This window comes from Nylanderia fulva, unplaced genomic scaffold (assembly GCF_048542155.1).
Source record: "Nylanderia fulva isolate GAGA-0341 unplaced genomic scaffold, ASM4854215v1 Scaffold4, whole genome shotgun sequence".
NCBI classification, from domain to species: Eukaryota; Metazoa; Arthropoda; class Insecta; order Hymenoptera; family Formicidae; genus Nylanderia; species Nylanderia fulva.
In genome coordinates this window covers 4028876-4050789 of record NW_028190476.1, presented here as the reverse complement: position 1 = coordinate 4050789, position 21914 = coordinate 4028876, and the positions used below count along the sequence as shown (strand labels likewise).

Here is a 21914-nt window from a genome sequence, read left to right as displayed (position 1 = left end):
TTCTTTTATTCGTCCTTTTATACGTTTAATTTCGCATTAAAATCCTTTTAAATTGCCATATCAAATTCTATTTTTTTAATACTGTTAATAATTGTTTTAGTCATTATTTTAAATAATGTGTCGATTGACGTTTATTAAAATATATTCTGCGTAATTATGGGTAATACTATGTACATGATTAATGTTAATAGGAATTTTTTTACATTTATCTTTGATAAATGTTCCGTTATAGGATTCCATTATTCATTTCTATTATGTCGTCTGTTTACAATCCTACTTATTAGATGAAATAAATTATGCGTTGCATAAATAAGCAGCAGCTCTTGTTCGTTTAGATCTGCAACGTAATCCCAATACGCGGCGACACATTGCATAACCGTCCAAAGTAATTAATTAATGAATAAGAGTAGTGTTGCGTTGGCTGAGTAATAAATGTATATGCACTGCAAAACCGATAACGTCTGTCAGCTGGGCACATGCTTATTTACGACGTTAAATGAAACGTGCCAATAATACATTTTTATGTCGATCGCATCTCAAGCTAATACTTAATACACACATAATTATGCATATTTGATTTATTATATATATATATATATATATATATACATACGATATAAATGATAAAATTTTGTATTGCATATACAAAAATTTTATCTCAATTTTCTTTCTCTTGTGCTAAAATAAAATATAATATATGATATATTATGTATTAAAATTAAGAATATTTTACTTAATTGAGAGTACCATTTTTTTATCGGTTTAATTTTTCAACATTGTGAAATGTTGCGTAAGGTATTTTAGAGATTGCATTTTAGATATGTTTTCCGTCACAATCAGTGTCAACCATGACGCGCGATCAGGACTAATTAATCTCGGGAGTTGGACGATTATTCGTACGACAAATTTTCATTATACGCATCTCGGACGATTCCTCGTCTAGTAATGCTTAAATGGCTTTGTCGTAAAACGTTTCGCCTCGTTATTTCATATCGCGGATGTTGCTTTGACCGGATGCAATAATGTTCATTTCTATGCAATAAAGTTATCACAGGCCGTGTCGGATCTAAATGAAAACGATTTCCTCGATAATGCGTCGAAATGCATCGCCGACGGCGATGATTTATATCCGTTCGTCTCTGCGAAGTTTCGCGGCAATCACGCGTCGTGCAACGATATTATATTGGAACGACGATGACGACCTTTGCGAATGTTAATCGGCGAATTCGCCATGTTATAATGAATATCGTGACAGAGAGCTGATGCAATTGCATGCGCGAATGCAGAGAGAATATGGAGAGAACGTGGAATGAAAATATGATGTTGAATCGAAACACAGCGCATGGAATTTTACAATTGATTTTATAATATCTAACAATTGTAAACATATCTTTTTTGTCCATAATTATATCTTTTATTCATAATTATAATATCTTTTCTGCAAAATTACATTTTATGAGCCGAGATGATTTTATATTTATTTTCTGTAATATATATTTCTGCATATATATATTTTTTTAATATAGGTACAAATTTTATAGGTACACGAAAAGAATTTTCTTTTAGAATTTACCCTGAAAATCATGGTAATCGTGGAATAGATATTAATATTTTTAATTACAACAATAAAAAATATTAATATTTATATCATATAAAATATGTTCAATTAATTTTATTATGTACATATTAATATTTTTTATTGTAATAAATATTAATCAGGGAATAAACTCATAAAATTCTTCCAATACCATACCCAGATAGCCACAGTAATTATTATGACATCACTTTGATGTCATAATAATTACTGTGGCTATCTGGGTATATATTATTGTTCCACGATTACCATGATTTTCAGGGTAAATTCTAAGAGAAAATTATCAGTATTAATAAAAAAATCGAATAAATTCTTCCAGTATCATATATTGTCTCACGAGTACAATAATTTTCCGGGTAAACTTTAAGAAAAAATTCTCCCTGTATATTCTACGAAATTATTATTATTAAATTACAATAAGATATATAATTTATAGAGCTATTTTCAGCTAATTATCTTTATATCTTTTCTTATCATACTTTTTTCGACTACTCTCTACAACATGGCTTAACTACCGCGAAGCATCAAAATTAAAGCACTTGGGTTTTCTCTTCTTGATCGTGTCGCACGTTAAGTTGACTTACGGCGAGTAAGTCAAGTTGTGCCATAACTGTTGTAACGATCATTTATTACTTACCTTACTTTTTGCCACATTGTAACTCATTAATATTCTATCCTGTTGTTTGCCAAACAGATGGCGGGAAACACCACAGCTGGTAGCACGTTGCTCGATGAGGAACTTCATCGGATTCTAGTGGAACGCGAGCAAGAATGCATGAAGCTGAGAGACGCGAATACGACGCCGCTGCCGGGTAAAGTATCTTTTTTTTAAATATTTATTAAGAGCAAAATCGAGCGAAAATTACAAAAAATTGCTTTTCCCATTATATGCGAATTTTTTTAACCCCCCAAACCCCTTCTCATTTGCTTCGACTGGTGGCTCGATCGATTAATAGTGATTACACGTTAACGTGTATCTGATTTTTGCCTACAAATTAGACGTTTCGTTGTTAATTTCGAGTAGAGAGAGAGAGATGAAAGTACGTATATTGGCGTGTTGCATACGTGCAATGCACGCGATGCATGTCGAACGCATATGCGCGGACCAACATCTCACGCGATAATTAACGCGAGTTGTATGATGCATTATATCAGAAACAACACGCAGCACTGTGTAATTAATTAAAAATATATTTTATTCAAATATGTTCGGTATACAGCATCTAACGCGAGAGATGCTGATGCTCTCAACAGCGTCGGCTCCCGAATAAAGCTCGCATTTTTCGGGAAAATATCAGGTTGACGATAATAATACTTCCGGAAAAAACGCGAATCCCGATGAAGGTGAAAAAAAATGGAATAACATCTAGAAAGTTTCTTCACTTGTTCTTCTTCGACTTGGCGGCTGCGCTGTCCTTCTTCTTTCGCGATCCAAACAAAAGGTTCTTCAATTTGCATAGGACAAATAGCACAATGCCAAGTGCAGAAACGACGACGGCAAATATAAAGGCGTAAACGTCCAGGAGGTTGCGTTGCCAACAGTTGAGATTAAGGGCCGGTGATTGAAGCACGTTTCCGTATTTTGCGACGTATTCTACCCAAAATATGGACGTGTTCAAGGCGCTTGTCGGTCGATCGAGGAACTTCCTTGACAGCTCCTGTGCATTCTCGCTGAAACGTGCAAGGGAAATAGACACTCGCTCATTGTTAGGAATCGATATAGCAACAGCGATGTTTACAGAAAAAGCAATTACGAGCAAAATTCGCATAATCGTGCAATGTTTTTTCAATCGCGTTACGAAGATTATCCATTCGACGCGAGATACAGCTTCAATCTTAAGGGGATCTTAAACATTGTCTTGTTTTATCAATAAAACATTTTTGCGCACTCTTCTCTTTTTATTGATTGAATGGAATAATAAATACTTTTTCACGATTAAAAGTAGAATATAGAAACAAAGCGCGGACTTACAGATTTTATGCTAAAAATCAAAAATATTTTTTTTAATTAAAAAATTAAAAATTTTTTGTTCTTAACATAAAATCGGTGAGTTCGCGTTTTGTTTCTATATGTACTTTAATTGTGGGAAAGCATTTATTATTCTAAAACTGGACGGCATGTAGGATCCCCTTAAAAGAAAAGAAAGAAAAGCATAAATCTCTTTCTCTTCTTTTGTCCTTTTCTTCGTGTCCTGCGAGTTGAAAAGTTTGTCCTTCGATTTTGATGCGCAATTCCTATGGATTCACGCAGATGGAACGAACGTGGAATTTTAAGGTACATTCCGATCGACTAGAATTGACTCACGATATGCATTGGAGGGTTAAGCAAGATTTGGTCACAATAGTGGAGGCACGCTCTGTTTGTTCCACGTTCCACGTTATACATTCAACCGGTCGTGGATCGATACGCACAAGCTAATAAGATTTAAAGCTTCTGGATCTCGACTTTTCAAGTCCTCTCAACGTGTAACTGCGAAGCTGCGCAATTTTATCACGTTAACTCTAAGTAAAGTTCTCTTCATTAAACAAAATTAATTTACTTTTGGAAGACATAAATCAGTAATAAAGTTATCAAGCACAAGAGCTAAAATAATTGATCAAAGATTAATCATGAATAAAGCTAAATATATAATAGAACGCACATTTATAAGAAAAAATTAAATAAAATTGAAAAAAATATATATATATATCTAATTTTATTATATGATAATTATTTGAAAATAACATTTTTTGTGCAATTTTTAAAATATATCAATTATCTATATGAGTTAACGAAATTTGAACTTTATTCTTGTGTGTGCGTATCGTCACGATCAATGTTATGAATTCATTAATCTAGGTCGAACACGTTACGATAAATGGATTGTTAAGTACTTAAGTTCCAATGTTCATAGTTACTCACCGATAGGTGGGATCCTTCAAGATCTTATTTAATGCCGAAGTTAATTTCTCCTCTGTAACCTCATGTATTGACCCGAGCGAGATAGCCGCCTTCTTGTTGACGTAATTTTCAATATTGATGCTCTGATCGCCGAACAAGGGGATACCTATCATAGGCACTCCGCAATAGATCGCCTCTTGTGTTCCCATACCGCCGCCGTGCGTAATGAAAGCGCGTATGTTTTTGTGCTCTGCGGAATTTATAAATATTCATTTTTTTTATTCTTCTATTATCGCGATCGGACGCGTCCAACAAATGCACAATTCGCAAAACAACCGATGAAATTTCCATTAAAAGCCGAGAAAATCTTTTCGTACAAACAAATAAAGGATTTTTCAACATTGTTATTTTCCGGAGAAAAAAATATCATTTCGAAAGTGCTTGAATATTTCTCGAAATTCGACTCCTATCGACACATAAAATACATGATTTTTTGTGAAACATTAATTTTCTTTGTTTTTTTTTTCTAAAACATGCGGTACAAATATTTTCTTTTCAACTGATAATAATATTTTCCATTTAATATAAATAGCTAAAATTTTGCAATTCCTTTCTCTCGGTTTGAAATTTCTGCATTATGCGAGAAAACAGAGATTACAAATTATAAAATTTTTATGAGAAAATTTGGTCGGAAAATAACATTTTTTTTATTGAGATTACTCAATTTCCATGCAAATGCTATTACAGGGTGCAGATAAATCGCGGATTTTTTAATCGCAAATAATGTTTCTAATAAAGATTACTCGGAAGCAAGCATAATTTATCATTTAAATGCATCGTCATCACATATAATATGAGTTTATCATTATGTGTGTCAATTAAATAATTACGTACTCAGAACGGAGATCTGCGGGAACCAAGACTGCGTCATGACATTCTTCGGTAATCCTGGCAACAGATCTTCTTTCTTCGCGACTTTCATCAGCACGCGAACCGGGGCGATCTTCTCGAAAGCATTGTACATCTGTTGGACCAATTCTTTAGAGAAAGTTTCGATCCTCACCATGGAACCGAACGTAAAGTAAATGCAGCCGTCCTTGCTTTCGTCCAACCATTTTTGCACTTCCTGCAAGGTATAAAGTTGCACGTGTATAAACTTATTTTAGAGGAAGTAGTTCGCGATAAGTCATCCTAACGTAATATTTCGAAATATATGACATCGCGAAATTTATGGCGAAACACTCATCAGTTATCGTTTTATATTTATTGTAACTGTTACACGCAAATATTTACATACGATTATCGAAATAAAAAAGATTTCTGTATTTTAATGAAAATTTTATGGCAGAGAAAATACAAAACAGCTCATTCGTTATCAATGCGCAAATCATACAATAAATACATAATAATATTATATAAATATATAATATTATTAAATGTAATAAATATTACATATAAAAAATTAAAACATATAGATTTTAACATTTCATTGAAATCTATTAACATAAATTTTCTTTCTCTTAATTATCAATTTTTAATTATACTTATTTGAGCAGTAAATTTCATTCTCTCTCTACGAGATAATTATTTTACTTATATAGTTATTCTTTTATTCCGGCGCTTTGAATGAAAAGAGCGAGGATATAGGTGGAATGTATTTATAATTAAAAAAAAATCTATTATTGGATCTCGTTATAAGCGGGAAGAATTAACACGCTTTGTACTCTGAAAAAAATTGGTTAACTTAACTAAAATTTTCAATTAAATATTTTCTCAATTGAACATAAAAATATTTAAATTAAATATATATTAAATACTAATATATGTTCAATTAACAAAATAGTACTTTAGTTGAAAGTAAACTTGGCAAAATTGATTTCGACGTAACTAGCAATTTTATTCAATACTTTCACGACGTTTCGACCATTTGGTTGTTGTCCTTATCAAGTGAGAATTTCATCAATTAAAATGAGATTAACGCAACATAAAACCGATCTTATTTAAAATTAATAGTTAAAAGAGGAACCCGTCCCATCGCTATGATGTTTCGTCAACGACAACCAAATGATCGAAACGTCGTGAAAGTATTGAATAAAATTGCTAGTTACGTCGAAAACAATTTTGCCAAGTTTATTTTCACCACTAGCGTCCAATATTAATTCTGATTGATCTTTAGTTGAAAGGTTTAGTGAAATAAAGAAAACTTTTTCAGTGTACACGGAAAAAAAGAATTAGCTACCATAGCTAAATTTTAGCTGTCCATATATTACAACCTGAAATTTAGTTGTCGTGCCTAAATTTTAGCTACAGTAACTAATATTTTTTAGCCATAGCTTAACGGAGAATGTTATAGCTAAAAAATATTAATTGTCATAGCTAAAATTTAAGCATGATAACTAAATTTTATGTGTAATATATAGACAGCTAAAATTTACCTATGGTAGCTAATTTTTTTTCCGTGTACGAATATATAACACCTAATAAATGAATCCGGAAAGAGCAATCTTCGTGAAAACATACCGGCGACGGCGGGTCGTCGTCCTTGAGATGCAAACCGCCGACCTCGATCACATTAGTCGTCATTGACCTAATTCCGTGTAACGAGTGATGGGTATTGACGAGATACAAAGATACGTCTTTGTACAGTTCCTTGATATTCGACACGTCTCTGCCAAAGTGTTTCTTCACGTATTCCAGTTGCACATTCGTGTAATAATGCATTTGCGCGGAGATGTAGTTCGACAACAGGAAGTTTATCAGTCGCTCCTTGAAGGTCATCTGTTGAGTGAACATCGAGAACATGCTCGGGACGTAGGCGAAATTCGACGGGTTGCCGGACACCTCGTTTAGCCAGTCGTGGAAAACGCTGGCGACCGTGCCGACCACCGGGACTTTGAGATGACGAGCGAAGGCCAGATAACACGGCGATATGAACAGCTGTGAAAATCGAGACACACACATTTTTTCATCCACATCGATCAATTATTCGTATCGTTCGGCGAAAACAAAAGAAAATTTTATTTTTTAATTAAGAACAATTTTTTCGTTTTTTTCGTAGCTTCGCGCTTCGTTTCTAACTGTAATTATTTAACTGTAATTATTTAACTTTTTTGGATTTTTTAAATATACATATATAGTAGCCCAGATTTGTTATTATGAATACACTTTAATATACTTTAATTCTAATAAAGGATTTTTCATTCTGTGTAGGCAATAAATAGTTAAAGAAAAATAATATTTGTCGATAAAACTGAAAAAAAATTTGTTAACTTGACTAAATCTTTCAACTAAGTATTATTTTATTAATTGAACGTATAAAAATATTTTAATTAAATGTAACATATTAAAACTAACAAAACGTACATTTGACTTACCATTAAATATTAATTAATATTATATATGATCAATTAAGAAAATAGTAATTTAGTTGAAAAGTTTAGTCAAGTTAATAAGAAATCTGGGTCACTAAATATGTGTACAAGAAGAAACGAGAAAGGTAAATAATTGCAGTTTTCTTATCGGTCTTTTGCATTAGATTTAGATCATCCTAATAACCTAACTGATAAGAAAACTGTAATTATTTAACTTTCTTGGGTTTTTTAAATATACATATATAGTAGCCCAGATTTGTTATTATAAATATACTTTAATATACTTTAATTCTAATAAAGGATTTTTCATTCTGTGTAAGCAATAAATAGTTAAATAAAAATAATATTTGTCGATAAAAAACAGACACAGTCAGCAGCGCGAAAATTCGCGATCATTTAACAATGTAGTGTGTAGTTGAGCTATATTATGTTAATAATCGCCTGTAATGTAAGTCAACAACATTTTTGACGCGTCACAAAACGTGTCACTTGCGGAGAGAAGAAGCGATGTCATTATATGGCACGTTACTACGCGTGATAATGAGAAAAAAAAGACATGACGAACCTACATTGTAAAGTGGCAAGATGGAAGGCGTAATGATCATATTAATTAATGATCATATTATATTCCAAGAAGGAACTTGATACGTAAAGATGCCATATTTAACGCGCGCGCGCGCGCGTTAATAGATGTACGAGTACATTCCTGTCTTCTTACTAAGTATTATGTAATGCTATATACAGGATGTCACACCGAAAAAATACAAGTAAGTCTTGTTATTTGGAGACGATTTTTTCTCAGCAAAACTGTCGAGGAAGGCCATCATTTTTTGCACGTTTCCAATTTTTGCTATCATGTATCTTTATATATAACTAAACCTTAAATTAAAATTTTATTAAAGCAAATAATTCTATTTGAAATTAATTGGAGAATGTGGTTTTGTTAAAATATTTTACTTCCACAAGGCTTAACTTGCGAGAAACCCTTTATTTTTAATCGCTTATAAATAAAAAATTATTGAAACTTCAGTATTTGCTGAGGAAAAATTGTCTCCAAATAACAAGATCTACTTGTATATTTTCGGTGTGACACCTGTCAGAGACCCTGTATATCGGGATCCAAGATTCCTTGTCATAAAAAGGAGGTGTCACTTGACGCGTGATTTATTTTGGCAACAAGATTTATCGAATTTCGTGAATATAAATTCAACAGTACATATAACCTCGTTAAAGCCTATAAATACCGTGATATGGATCGTTGAATGAGGTAAATTGAATAACGCAACAAGTATCATACAAGTCATGTCGAGATTTAAACGGTCTCGTTTTATTATATCGAGCTCGGCGCAATTTCACGTGTCATTACATCTAGCTCGTTATAGTTGCATTTTCTTTGTTTCATTCTTGAATAATATCTGCATATACAAATGGATAATCATATTTTAAACGCGAAAAGTAAGACGGTGCAACCAGGGAAACGAATAGACTTTTCATATAAGAGCGATAATATTATTTTTGACCTTACAACCCCCTAATTTGCTATTTATTAGATTAATATTTAATAAACATAAATATATAATTACATTAAATTAAAAATAATGTTAATTGATTAATGATATTCTTTTTATTTTGTAATTTATTATTATATTAAATTATTATTGAATTAATTAATTTAATTAATCACATTTAATAAATTTAATGAATTAGATGCAGTCTGTTTTAATAAAAATATTTGTTATCTAAAAGATAATAGCATGATGTGACGCAACATGCGCGTAATCGTACAAAGTATCACGGGTCATTTTCAAGGTGTTTTCAATTTTTACATCATCATCTATAAGTTGACGTAAAATTATAGTATATAATCGACTTATTGTTGCGTAATGTATGAATCTATTCTTAAATATATTAAACTTTCGAATTTATAGATTGTTTTAGCAAACTCAGTTTTTAGAAATCATTATACAAATATAAAGTCATATGCAAAAACCAATCACAAAAACTGCATTGTCATAAATCGAGTTCTGATAACAAATCTCTCGCGATGTCGTCTATTTTGGGACATGATCCCCAGCTCAGTACATCGATATCTATTAGATTGTAAAAGAGCAGTTGAAGTAATCATTTTACGATGACCTCTAAATAATAATTTTTAACTCGTCACAAGACGTGACACTTGTCGAGAGGAGAAAGCGATGTCATAAATTTTATTAAAGCAAACTCTATTTATTAATAATAATTAATATTATTAAAATTATTAATAATATTATTATTAATATCGTCATTATTATGAATAGATATATTGGGGCAAGATTTTCTCCGTCGAAAATTATTCCTCCCTTGTTGCACTAAAATATTGCAATTTTAATAACATCTAACGACTACCATTGTTTGTGGTTTATCATGAATATTTAATAATTAGTTAACAATTAATGAGAGCCTTGCCATATTACAGGATGTAGCACGAGTCAGTTAATTAACAGCTCATTAAAAGCTGTAATAATTTTGATTTAACGAAGTAATATTTGCCTTTAGACTAACCACGTTTTATTCAACTTTATTAATTATATATCTATATATCTCTGAATTTCATCAAATTATCATTTAATTAAGCTTTAAAGCTTGATTAAATGATCAAGTTTTAATTAAATGATTACCTGATTAAATCCAGTCTTCTTCTCCGTCTTTTGTCTTTACATAATTTGTGCGATAAAAAAATGTTATCGATTCTGAATTATTTTTTTTGCATACTATGCAAAATTTATTGATATATATATATATATATATATATATATATATATTATATAAAAATATTAACTCTTGATAACTTACTGATTTTGTTATGTTAAACTATCTTTTTCTTTGCGCCAATTATTATTTCTTTAACTCTTCTGAAAACAATAATTAGAAAAGATAATTATATTATAAAAGATAATTATAAAAAAATAACGTAAAACATTGATAATGTGAATAAAAACATAAAATGTACGTTAATTGATTCTACACTGAAAAAAAGATTTTGATTGTTTTTCAATGAAACAGAGAATTACTGGTTAAATCGACCAGAATTCCTTTTATTGCAATAAGACTCTTGGTTGCACAACAAATCAGTTGATTGTGCTAACGAAAATTTGTGTTGCATTAAAAGGAATATTGGTCGATTTAACCAGTAATTTTCTGTTTCATCGAAAAACAATCAAACTCTTTTATCAATATATTGTATATTTATCGAAATGAAACGCTTTACCACGAAATATCTTTTTATTCTTCTACCGAATAGATTTTTTCAATAAGTGAAAAGATTAACTATTTATTACTAAACATGTCAAAATCTCTTCTCAATATATCAAACAATTTTGCGTTCTAAAAGATGAAGAAAAAAAGCTTTTTTCGCAAATTAAGCGCTTGAGGCGCGAATAATTAATGGGGTTTTACTCTGTTCATTTAATGTCAAGCGAGTTTTTACTGAAAGAGAAATCAGAAGCTTACTTATAAAGATCCTACGGTGTTAAGAATTCGAAAACTGCAAGAAGTATAAAATAATATCTGACATCTGAAGAGAAAAGCGCACAAAATCTTGGAAAAGCCTCGCGGAAGCTTTAATATAGATTCGACCGGGGTTCAACGTCATGAAAATTTTCTTATCACGTAAAGTAGTAAGTACCTCTGTAACGAGGACGTCGTAAGGAGGATCTTGCGGCGGATTCTCGATCAATTGTCGCAACTTCGGATGATCCATCAGCTCGCAAAGCGAATTTCCCATGAAAGCCAACTTGGCCATGTTCGTGTTGGCGAATCCTTTGATATCTTCATATGAAAGATTGTTCATAACTTGCGGCATACTGCCGGCCAGGCTAATGTCCGTGTAATTGGGTATCGGTTTCTTCAGCGGAAAATGCGTAATCACGTCCACCTGATGACCCCGTTTCGCCAAGCCCTTCATCAATTCCTCCTGCATGACCCAGTGACTTTTGCCGTGTAATGGGAACAATCCCAGAATCCGGTAGCCATTAACTACCTGCTCCCAGGTCAGGATCGCGAGAAAGATCGACAGTAGTAGCTTCATGCTGATTTGATGGTCGCCACGGTTCTAACACGTTTAACGGCGCGTTACATTCAATTTGTTGACGCAATTCTTACGTAATCTCTACTTAAGTAGCTCGTAGTAGCTAGCCAATTGCAACGATGAATTGCACTCTCTGAAAAAAATGTTAATCAATATAACAACAAGATGACACATCATTTTGTGGTGAAAAGTTGCGATAAAATTTCATAAATTGCATTGTATTTGAGAGATAATGTTCCGATCGAATATTACAGTGTAATCTGAATGTTAGTATAATGTATATGATAATCAAGATTTTTGCTTGTGTGATGGTATATGTTAAATTATGATAAGCTGATAATTATGAGAATTTACGAATTATTGTCATCGATCATTTATTTCTGGGTTATTTCTGACGCTCATTAATCTATAGAATATTAAAAAAAAAGCTACATTGTTAAAAACTTTAAACTGTAAAAATTTTATTTAATTTTTTTTATGACTAAATAATCGTTGATCAGAAGATTAATACATGTTATTTAGATAGAAATTATATAACAGAATTATTAATTCCTATTTAAGACATTTTTTGTCGGTCTCTCATGATATTTTAACTTTGTACGTTAAACATGTATGAATCATATCTATAAATACCAACGGTTCACCTTGATAATTATTTCGTCTTCCAATTATATATATGTCTTATAATTTTATAAAATTATACTGTCATATCAAGATATTAAATGCGAACTTTTTTTTATCTCAAGATAATTATTAAAATTTACGAATAGAATTTATTTTTAAAATTAATTTTTGAAGCTGCATTTTTCCATAATTAGTACACGGAAATAATTTTCTCTTAGAATTCACCCTGAAAATCATGATAAATATTAATCAGAAAAACTCTTATAAAATTCTTCCAATACCATATTGTCCCACGATTTTCAGGGTAAATTTTAAGAGAAAATTCTCTCTGTGTATATATAAATTGGAGACTCAATGACATAACTATTGTGTATAAATGTCTGATGTGCGCACATGCTTCTACTTTTTTTTCTTTCTTCAAAAACCTCTTTATTATTGATGTTTTGTAACAGATACCATACATGATACCAAATTACAATTAGGCAAATAAAGAAAATTGCCAATATCACTCACTGTTAGTTAAAGCAGCAAACAACTTGCACTTGTTGACGAAAAATAAGGCGAACTGCGCTTCTAGATGTCGCTCATTGTCAGACGCTCATCGTTCGCAGAGAAAATATCTCTCACAACTGCACTGTCAGTCGTGAATCTTTCACAGCTATCTGACCGTTCTCCCGCCAGAGCAAGATACATCATAATGAAAGGAAGTGGTGGTGGAATCGTACGCCTCCGGCGTTAAATTATCATGCGTGATGGACTTGAACCTTCTGTCAAAACTCATTTTAAAAACTTACATATCGAACACGATTTTCGCTTGACTTTGTATGTAACTTTCTTTATAATTTTCGTCTAGCGGTTTATATATTATTGTGCATTTAGAGACGCAATTTTAAAAATTAATAAAAACTAAATAAATAAAAAAATAAATACAATAAATTAGGTAATTATATAATTAACGAATTGCTGCGAATTATCGATGTTTAAATTTCTTGAAAATAGTCTTTTCCAAATATTTATTTATAATTTTTATTTTATTTATTATTTTATTATAATAGGAGAAGAATATTATCATTATATATAACAAAATCATCTTTATTTCGTTTAATCAATCATACCTTCGATTTTCCAAATTATCATTATTATTCACATATATTTATTATAAAATGTTATATTTTCATGTTAAATAAACATTTTTGTTCTTTATAGATTTTAGAAAGCTCTATTTTCATATAAATTTCGCGATTTTTTGCTCGAGTTGTCACACGATGAAAAAAACTTCTTTTCATGCAAGTATTTTTTATGCACAGGCATGTAAGTACGTAATATACAAATATGATGTAAAGTAAAGTTGGGATTGCCTGAACCTCAATATACACTTTACAGCTACCTGCATTTTATGACAATATAAAAGTGAAATTTTTAGAAATTTTCTTCTTTTCGCGCGTTCGCAAATATATTCTCAAGTATTATAAAAAAAAAATATGGTTACCAAGATATTTTCCAAGATTTCTTTCAACAATTTTGCATGATCATCTTTGATCCAGCAAAAATTGAGTAAAACATTACTCTGAACCTTTTACTCCTTTCAGTCTTAAAAATAATTAAACATTTTAAATTAAAATTTCATCAAAGTAAAATCTGTTTGAAATGATTTAAAGAATAAATAATTTATTATTTATTATCTTTTATTAAATTTCACTTTATCATAAATTACAAATTCAAGCAGAGCTATTTAACAGCTATTTTATATTTCAAACTATTTGAGATTTTCTGTTTGGAACAATTTTTGAGAGTGTCGATACATAAGGCTGTTTTCTTTGATCGTATCTAAAAGCGGTTCCATCAACCACGGAGGTTTACGCGAGTTTCCAAAATATGTACACTTCGAAATAATTCCCAACGTGAGAGAGATATTCGCTAAAACGAGATCTGTTGCACGTAATATGCACAATACTCTGCGCTGATATATAAATGTTTAAGTGGCGAGTACAAATGGACGTAATTTTTACAACGTATATGAAGACGCAAACGTTGATCTCGAAAAGCGTGGGTTTCGTTATTTCCGCAACATTAACTTCGTAAATTGCACGGTTATATTTCGCTTCTCTCGTGGAACTCGAAGGGAAAATTTTCCATACAGCTTTTCTTTTCATTCTTTCAGTCGGTTTCACCGAATCGGTAATATTATGACCTTTTTCTCGGGCTAGTTACACGAGGAAGGAACGAGGGTGATTTATTTTCAATAAAAGTTGGCGAAATTGCGAGAGATCTCGAATGAAATCCGTGTTATCAGCGTCTCTTCGTCGAGACTTGAAGCTTGCGAGCAAATGCGAACTTTCTCCGCAACCGTGATAGTATCCCTTAAACGTGATTTTGCATTAATGCAACAAGGAGTAAGAAAGTTAGTTCATCTTTTATACATGACGTTACATAACTACCTCGTATATTTACAAAAAATATATGTTTATATTTGTACTTAATATATCATCTTGCGACACGACGTAGACGATGCAGAAAATTTCAATTATGAGTCTTAATTATAAATGTACAGACATTTCACAATTAAAAAAAATTTATTATAATATTTAATTAAAATTATTTTTATTATATTGCATAATTAAATTTATGTATACATATATTGTAGAATATATTAACCTATTGAATTTGAATTCTTTTCACGAAATTGAGATCGATTATTGCTTAGTGAACCATTACGACGTTGTTATTTTATATGCGATGCTTCCTATGAAATATGTATCGCAAAATTTCACGTTTTATGTTACATATACTTACGGCAACTCGTAAAAATACAAACATAAACGTGCAAACAAGCAGACTCGAATCTATTATTCATCAGTTATTGATAGGAAGATTGTATATATATCTTTCATACGCCCATCTTTCATGCGACATATATTTCTAGTCCTCTGGTGATCAGTAATGAGTAATATATCGCGCGTTGCGTCTCTTTATGAGCGTCGTAAAGAACCCCCCAGGGAAGATTCGTTCAATTTATCCCAGTCCCAATTGACATAGCGATATTTTCCTTTGCGCGATACCGCTGTATCATCCCTCGCAATTTCTTACAGAGATATATATTGAGATTTAATCACGGCGCGCTGTCAAAATTGTAGCAAACCCTTTTACGAGCTCGTCGAACCACATCATCCCTATATGTCGTATTAATTGCCTGCTCGAATTTCCATTTCAGAACCGTACTGTCGACTCACGTTCGATGGCTGGTCCTGTTGGCCGAGCACTCGAGCGGGATCGACTGTCTATGCACCCTGCCCGAATTTCATCACCGGTTTCGACCCATCGCGTAAGTACACGCTAATTTCTGCATGCAATTTTTTAAATTAAGCTATTTATTTTTCCCGCATTTTTGCCGAAATCAATTTTATGCGAGTTGCTTAAACAAATTTCGACAGCAAAAGTAAAAATATAAAATAAAAATTAAAAATGTATAAAAATATAATATATAAATAAAATATAAAATAAAAATATAAGTCTTCTATAGACCGAGAGAACAAAAATACTTCAAAGCGATAATTTTTTTACAATTTCCTGAAAAAATTAAATCTTATATGCATATGTTTACTTTCCTTATTAATTTAAAAAATTTGTCACATTTTTTATAAATGTGTTGTTTTCATAATAATTCGATAATTTTATCGTAAAAAAAATATTATCAGTTCACTTACCCGATATCAAATTATTCCCATTGACCTCGGTGAATCCTCGTTTCGCACGATCAGCAGTTTGCGAGAGAATTTGCGACAGATTTCTGTTCACACATGTCTGTCTATACATTAGCAGATATGTTTACCGTCCCGGCTCTCGACCGCATTATTTATGTTGCGTTAACACAGAGATACGAAATGTTGTTTCTGCTACTCGAAATTAATTGTCAAATTTGCACTGAAAAGTGTACTTTTGAAAATGGAAAAATCTTTTATTAACTTACTATCGTTTACAAAATTTTTTTTCTTTGTATTTTTAGATTATATTTTAGAAAAGATACTAATTTTAGAAGAAAGAAAAAAAACATGGATTAATAAATGTAAAAGAAAGAATCGAGTGCTGCAAAGAATGCATCCATTATTTGTACGATTACTTAAATGCTCATCTTATTTAATTAATATATGTATGTATATTAATAAAAATTGTATATGTATAATAAAGCAGATGAATGCATTCTATGTAACGACAATATTTACATTTAAATGATATGAAAAATCTTTATTACATAAAAAACCATTGTATTTATTTTTGGTATAACATCATTGTGAAAATCTAAATATACATATTATTATTTATTCTGTTTCATATAAAAAATTAATTAACTACTTCCTTTATGTACGGTTTAGTGTCTTAAAAAAACAAAAAAATGCCCATTAAAAACTTTAAACCTTCTAAAATAGAGAAAACAGAACGTTTCCAAGAAAATTATTTATTTAGCAATTATTTGTGCGTTTATTGTAACGAAATCTATGCACAATTAATTTAAAAAGTATAAAAATGTATTAATGTTTTCAATAAAATTATCAATTATATCGCGCGCACATTCCATTCGTACGATCGATTTAATCGAACATGATACTATCCGTAATATGCAGATTGTGGAAAAGGCTTGAAATAACTATTAGTTATCGAAACTGGATAAGCTCGAAGCTTCATAATTTGAAGAAGTTGTTATCAGCTCAGAACACTTATTAAGGGAACAATTGATACTAAGGCAATTCAGATAGTTGTGTAAAATACTTGAAACAGCAGGGTCTTTTCTTTCCCGAAACATTTTGATAAGCTCGATGAATCTTTTCTCTCGATTCTCCAGACTGTTGGGTAATGCCATCACGACAAACAATGTCACTGCCATAAGCCAGGAATCTCTGTTGTCACTTGTAATAAGATATTCTATGATATCAAATTTCGATTCTTCCATTTCTTCTTTATTTTTAAATGTGAGATCCAGAAAACGATTGAGACTATTGCCCATGAATTGCACCAACGAAGATGAGAAAATCTTGATTAATTCCGGCATATATTGATTGATCATGCAGGCGAAAGGTTGATTGGTTGCCCTGCCTTCTTGTAGTTTTTTCGCATAAATCAACATCAAATAAGGCGTCGGGGCTTGCGTAGGGTCCAAGATGGTTGAAAATAACTCCAGCATAATGTCGAGTAATTGCATATCGGTAGATGCAGTGGCAAAGTAAAACTCGGTGACGTACTTGACGACGAAATCTTCGATAAGTAGATGCACGGCGTTGTTGTGCGGAAAGAAATAGGGGTACTCAGAATCAGTCTTGTTCCATTGTGTCTTCATTATGGGATCGATGGATTCGATGAGTACCTTGCAGCGTTCTTTAATATTATTACGGCTATCCCCCGAGAAAATGTACAACAGGGAGAAGTTTCTCGTAGCCTTGGATAAATTAACATCGACGTCAAACAAATATTTCTTTATTATTTGTCCAACTAAACATTCGTTGATAAAATTGAAAACGGACGACATGCTCATCTCCCTTATCAAAATGGTTACATGCTCTTTCGCTTCCTCAATGTTCAGTCCTTCTACTTGAAGCCTCTCTATTGTCTGGAGCCGCTTGTTGTAGTAATCCAAGATGTAGTAATTAGGCAGACGGAGGGGAAGTTTGAGCAGCCAGAGCAGCTTCTTATCTTTGAGCTGTATCTTGTCCATCATCATATTGTTTAGGTTTTTAATATCCTTGACTGGCATTAGATGCATGATCTTTTGGATTTCTTCGAATACGACTTCTCGTATCGAGCAATTAGTCTTATTCGTCCACATCTCTTTCAAAAAGGATATAAGAGATTTCTCGGGTACTACCTGAGACATTAGCCTGATCCCGTGCTTTTGCACGCTTACGCGCATAGTGGACAATTTGTTGGCGAGTGCTACTGCTTTGGAAGAATTATATCGCCTGCTCGCATTCGTCAGAGCGCCCAGTGTTACCGACAGGTAATCTCCTTCGCACATGTTGCAGATGAGTTCGGTGGATACCGGCGGATTGGAAAGTATCATCAACTTCGGTATGTGACACGCGAGCCTGTAATTTTCATTGACTTCCGGATGGTTGGCGTCGACCTTCGATTCCTTAGGTATCAGGGGCATCAGCATTTTCGTCAGCGTGTTCCCGTAAAATAGCAACGCCAGAATAGTCAGGGTGGGGAGTATATTTTTCTTAGTGTCCTTACACTTCTCTTTCAATTCTTCCATGCAACGCTCGGCGAATTTGATGGGTATGTCCTTGTACCAGCGCGTAGCTCTGACAAAACGTTGCGTAATTTTGTTCCTGTAATTCGACTTGCATTGCGTTAAATAAGCTTCCCAATTGTCCAGGATTTCTTGAGGGTTTCGTTTTAATAGAGCGAGCGCCGTGACGGTCGACACGTCCGCGATCTTCGAGGATTCGGAGTCCGATTCTATCTCCAATTGCGGTTCTTTTATCTTCAATAGGTTCTTTACGTTTACTTGGTTTAATTGGCACTTTCTTCGGGTGAATGGACAACCACCCTGTTCAACAGACGTTGTTTGGCTAATTAGTCCGCGTATAATACTCAGTAGACGAGGATAGTCTTTAATCGATAGGCGTTCTATCTTCGTACGCTTTCTATCGCATCTGTCGTTGAAATTGTACATCGAATCGACAAAATTGTACAATATGAGTGTCTTGAGCTCATTTTCTTTGTTTTGTTTTTCCAAGAGATCGAAATATTTTTCTTCAAAATGTTTCGCGAAACTGTCGAGACATTTCCTCTCGTACTGCGGATATTTTATGAGTAGATTGAAGTTTACGTAGTGGTCATTCTCGGCTGTTTTTATCAACATGGAAATCAGATCGTCGATTGGCATATTATTAATAAGTCTGAAATGTATCACAGCCTGGGTTATATCCTCCGTTACATGTTCGAATTTTACGTAAAACAATTTTATGATGTCGAACAAGACTTTGTGGCGTTCCTTGCTTAAATGAGGCACATCGTAAGAGTTCAATAGCTGTCGCATTGTTCCTTCGTAAACCATAATTTCTTCGTTTCTATGTCTATCTAAGAAATATTTCAAGGTATCGGCTAACGCATCCTTCTCTTCGGCTGCTGCATCCTTCTCGTTGACTGCTGCATCCTTTTTGTTGGTCGACTCATCGTTATCCTTGCGCTTCTCGTTGATCTTGCAAGCGTAAATCATTTCGCGAATGATATTGACTCGTTTATGAGATGAATTTTCTGTATTTATTTTTTTCCGAAGAGCCGGTATCGCTTCGTCTATGGATAAATAACAGATCCAAGTATTTTCACAATTCATTGCATTGTTATGATTCATTGATTTGGCTTCACTCTCGATCTTAATTCTAGCTTGCTTGATCCGCTCTTTTTCAGGTAATATTTGTAACAACGCAGCGTTTATATTTTTAGTGTAATTGAGCAATTTGAAGTTATATTTCTTCAGGTACGACTTATGGAGCAATTCGTATTTTTTACTTTCCGGATAGTACTTTAAATACTGTATGACCTTGTTCATGTCGCAGTCGGAAATTTTCTCGGGTAGCAGATCTATAAATATACTTTCTAATATGTCTACGTTAATTTTTTTGAGGGGTAAAATATTGATGTATAAATGCGGCTTTTTAAGCAAGTATTGCAATCCTTTTTTCAAGAATATCTCGGCGCACGTATTGCTCAAACTAATTGGCAGCGGAAAAGTTTCGTACATTTCGACCAGTTCTGCGAAATCGTGCACTCGGGTTTTCACCAATTTCGGCAGGAAAGATCTGTATTGCATCATATTGACCGGGAAGGGAGAGCGCTCCTCCAATGTCGCGGGTTTCAATAATTTGAAGTAATGTATCAAAAGGTCCGGATTTTTGCGGAAGATCTTTTTAGCAGTATTAACCGGCAGCGCGAGCTTCCATTCTTCTATTATGTTCAACGTGAAGTCTTCCTCGCAAACCGCGATTAATGGACATACGTTATAAATACAGTAATCGTTCAGCAACTCGTCCAACATTATCTCCGCTTCAAGTGGATCGGTTATACAATCCGCGAGTTTTTTCACGACACGTGCCCTCGTGTTAACGGAAAGGTGAGGGAAGAGGTTTTTGCTCAAGTACTCGGCGGGTATATCTACACAACTATTATTAAAGTACCACTTAGCCTTAAGGGCACGATTTACCACCATCGCATCCTCGGACTTCAGGGCGGTCGTCAGTTCGTTGACTTGCTTCTGTCGCACCGCAATCTCCACTTTCATTAAAGATTGTAATGAGGGATGTTTAATCAGTTCAGGACACTCGAACGAACAGTCGGCTGTTTTTCCGATCCATTTCATCTTCTCGCTCGCGGTGTCACCCGGCACCTTTTGAATCGCCCACAGATACGACATGTACTTATCCCTTATTACGTCCAGATCCATCTCGCTATTCTTCTATAGAATCTGCAGAAATATATAATATATATATATATATATATTACTCGTTAAGTAATGTTCGTCGTCTCTCGCGTTATCCGTATAAATAAAACCGTCACCATCACTCCGGGGGCGAATACAAATAATAATTATCTTGTTTGTCCCGTGTGTCGGCCGAAGGTCAGATCGATAGCAGATCGATACTTTTAATGCGTTCCCTAGTAACGGAAATTTTTCACTCGGAAAACGCGACTTAATTTAACTGCGAATTTTGATCCTAGTTGCCGAAATATATGATGAGGCCGTCTAAGCACGTGTGCGAGGCGAAGTAAGGGACGAAAAAAAAAACGTGAAGATCGCCACTAGTTTCATGGCCGACACGCGGTCTGCAACTGTCATCTATGAGTGTCTGTATTCTGTATGTACGTACATAGCTAATGTCACGCACGATATCGTTTATGTATGCGTTACCTTGTACTCCAGTTGATTGAATATCAATGGAAAACCGGCATTTACGTAACGTTTCGCAAGTGTTTCTTCTGCATCGGCTCCGCTCTTCCACTCCCGCAAGATAATTCGCGCAACGTTAAACGATTTCTATTCTAACGCAGCAAGTGCAAGAACCGAATATCCACGAATGACTACGAGTAAACGAATGATATTGGACGATGGAAGGTAGCGGAAGAAGCGCATGCGCTCATACTACGTGCTTCTCGTTATTGTTCTCTACGATATAAGGCAGCGATGCCATCATAGGAAAGAAATGCCATTCTCAGGATTGTACTAGGACAAGTTGGTTGCCCGATTGTCAAGCAGTTTCTTTAGTTCCACTGATCTCTATATATAACGAGATATATATATAGAGATCAGTGTTTAGTTCACTGTTAGATAGACAACATTTTTGCTACAATGTAAAATAGTAAAGCAACACTTTCGTCGCGTATGAA

General features: G+C 33.2%; 3 protein-coding genes across 14 annotated transcripts in view; 1 reads left to right on the top strand and 2 right to left on the bottom strand.

Annotated features, from left to right (window-relative positions):
• Dh31-R (Diuretic hormone 31 Receptor) overlaps nucleotides 1-21914 on the top strand; it is a 151667-nt gene that overhangs the window by 24933 nt on the left and 104820 nt on the right. For 11 of the 12 annotated variants that reach the window (XM_029309439.2, XM_029309438.2, XM_029309437.2 and 8 more), the window contains 2 exons: nucleotides 2289-2406; nucleotides 15748-15858. In XM_029309439.2, coding sequence (XP_029165272.1) covers nucleotides 2289-2406; nucleotides 15748-15858 — 229 coding nt within the window. The remainder of the gene's footprint in view (nucleotides 1-2288; nucleotides 2407-15747; nucleotides 15859-21914) is intronic. The other variant, XM_085486065.1, reaches the window with a different exon arrangement.
• LOC114936284 (UDP-glucosyltransferase 2) lies at nucleotides 2773-13191 on the bottom strand. Its single transcript, XM_085486061.1, has 6 exons — nucleotides 13050-13191; nucleotides 11511-12045; nucleotides 6996-7412; nucleotides 5370-5601; nucleotides 4497-4725; nucleotides 2773-3265 (listed from the first exon to the last, which is right to left on the bottom strand). Exons 2-6 carry the CDS (start codon nucleotides 11910-11912, stop codon nucleotides 2974-2976), a joined length of 1572 nt encoding a protein of 523 aa, XP_085342187.1. The 5' UTR covers nucleotides 11913-12045; nucleotides 13050-13191; the 3' UTR covers nucleotides 2773-2973.
• Nucleotides 16758-21648, bottom strand: LOC114936276 (uncharacterized). The gene is made up of 2 exons (XM_029309428.2): nucleotides 21439-21648; nucleotides 16758-20994 (listed from the first exon to the last, which is right to left on the bottom strand). The coding sequence occupies exon 2, from the start codon at nucleotides 20971-20973 to the stop codon at nucleotides 17182-17184; it is 3792 nt and encodes a 1263-aa protein (XP_029165261.2). The 5' UTR covers nucleotides 20974-20994; nucleotides 21439-21648; the 3' UTR covers nucleotides 16758-17181.